The 1,619-nt window shown below is 35.0% G+C and overlaps 1 protein-coding gene across 1 annotated transcript; it reads left to right on the forward strand.

Moving 5' to 3' along the window:
* Positions 1-500: 500 nt before the first annotated feature.
* On the forward strand, positions 501-1,221 carry LOC103583912 (G patch domain-containing protein 2-like; the record flags this gene model as incomplete). Its single annotated transcript, XM_008565094.1, has 1 exon — positions 501-1,221. A coding segment is annotated over one exon (721 nt), but the record flags the coding sequence as incomplete, so codon positions are not given.
* Positions 1,222-1,619: the final 398 nt, after the last annotated feature.

A 1,619-nucleotide genomic window follows, 5' to 3' on the forward strand; every position in this document is an offset into this window, starting at 1 on the left:
TGTCTCTTTGTCTGCCTCTTATATCATGGCAGTGATTTGTTAGAGCACAGGGTGAATAGAGGATTTCATGCTTTCTTCTTTACTTAGAGATTAGTGGGTACAGAGGAGACTGAGAACGTTCTCTGTATATCTGCTCTAGGAAAATTGGCTCCAGAAAAAGGCAGGAGTAGACTAGGGGACAGTTATTTAAGCAGAAAGACTTTTTCCATAATGACACAGTAAAAATATAAAAAGTACTGGGATCTCTCACTGCTGATATTAACTTAGTCTGTCTTGAAATAATTCCTATGTTTAATAAAAGAACTTACAAAAAAAGAGGCTTAAAAATCAGATTTGAAACTAATATCTTGAATAGTACAATTAAATAGCTTTTAAGCATTTTGTAATGACTATTAATTTTAGTCAAATTTAGAGTGAATTGTCTGCTGTAGAGAACTAGGTTAAATACAGTTAAAGGTGACTGTTTTCTTTACTTTTTTTCCTTTCTCTAAAAAATGTAGGCATTTCAGTAGAACCATGGAGGAACTGGTTCATGATCTTGTCTCAGCATTGGAAGAGAGCTCAGAGCAAGCTCGAGGTGGATTTGCTGAAACAGGAGACCATTCTCGAAGTATATCTTGCCCTCTCAAACGCCAGGCAAGGAAAAGGAGAGGGAGAAAACGGAGGTCATATAATGTTCATCACCCATGGGAGACTGGTCACTGCTTAAGTGAAGGCTCTGATTCAAGTTTAGAAGAACCAAGCAAGGACTATAGAGAGAATCACAATAATAATAAAAAGGATCATAGTGACTCTGATGACCAAATGTTAGTGGCGAAGCGCAGGCCGTCATCAAACTTAAATAATAATGTTCGAGGGAAAAGACCTCTATGGCATGAGTCTGATTTTGCTGTGGACAACCTTGGGAACAGAACTTTACGCAGGAGGAGAAAGGTAAAACGCATGGCAGTAGATGTTCCGCAGGACATCTCCAACAAACGGACAATGACCCAGCTGCCCGAAGGTTGTAGAGATCAGGACATGGACAATGACAGAGCTTACCAATGTCAAGAATTTACTAAGAATAAAATCAAAAAGAGGAAATTGAAAATAATTAGACAAGGACCAAAAATCCAAGATGAAGGAGTAGTTTTAGATAGTGAGGAAATAAGCCAGACCAGTAAGGACAAAATGGAATATGAAGAGCAAAAAGTCTCAGATGAGCTCATGAGTGAAAGGTGACTTTTATATTCTCTAAATATAAAAACATTTGTTTCCAGTGTTTGTGGTTGAAAATGTGTTTTATATTTTAATTAATTCTATTTTAAAATAATTATAAATTGTAATAATGGTAGTGATATTACTATTTAACTATGATTATATTTTCTTATAACATGATGTTTAGCACAAAGCAAAATTGCTTATTCAATTTACAGTCTTTTCATTCTGTTTTAATGACTTAATTTTCAGCTACAAAGAGAAAAGGAAGTGGATTTTCAGTGGCAAAGAATGTGCTTTTGAATAACAGCACATTTGTAACTCTTAGAATTGGGTATATAATTATTTATTTGTTTAATTATAGAGCTTTAGCCTTTGTTGCTTTTTAGAGTATCACGAAAAGTTGACTCTACTTCGACATG

Source organism: Galeopterus variegatus, unplaced genomic scaffold (genome assembly GCF_000696425.1).
Source record: "Galeopterus variegatus unplaced genomic scaffold, G_variegatus-3.0.2 Scaffold30300, whole genome shotgun sequence".
In the NCBI taxonomy this organism is placed as follows: Eukaryota; Metazoa; Chordata; class Mammalia; order Dermoptera; family Cynocephalidae; genus Galeopterus; species Galeopterus variegatus.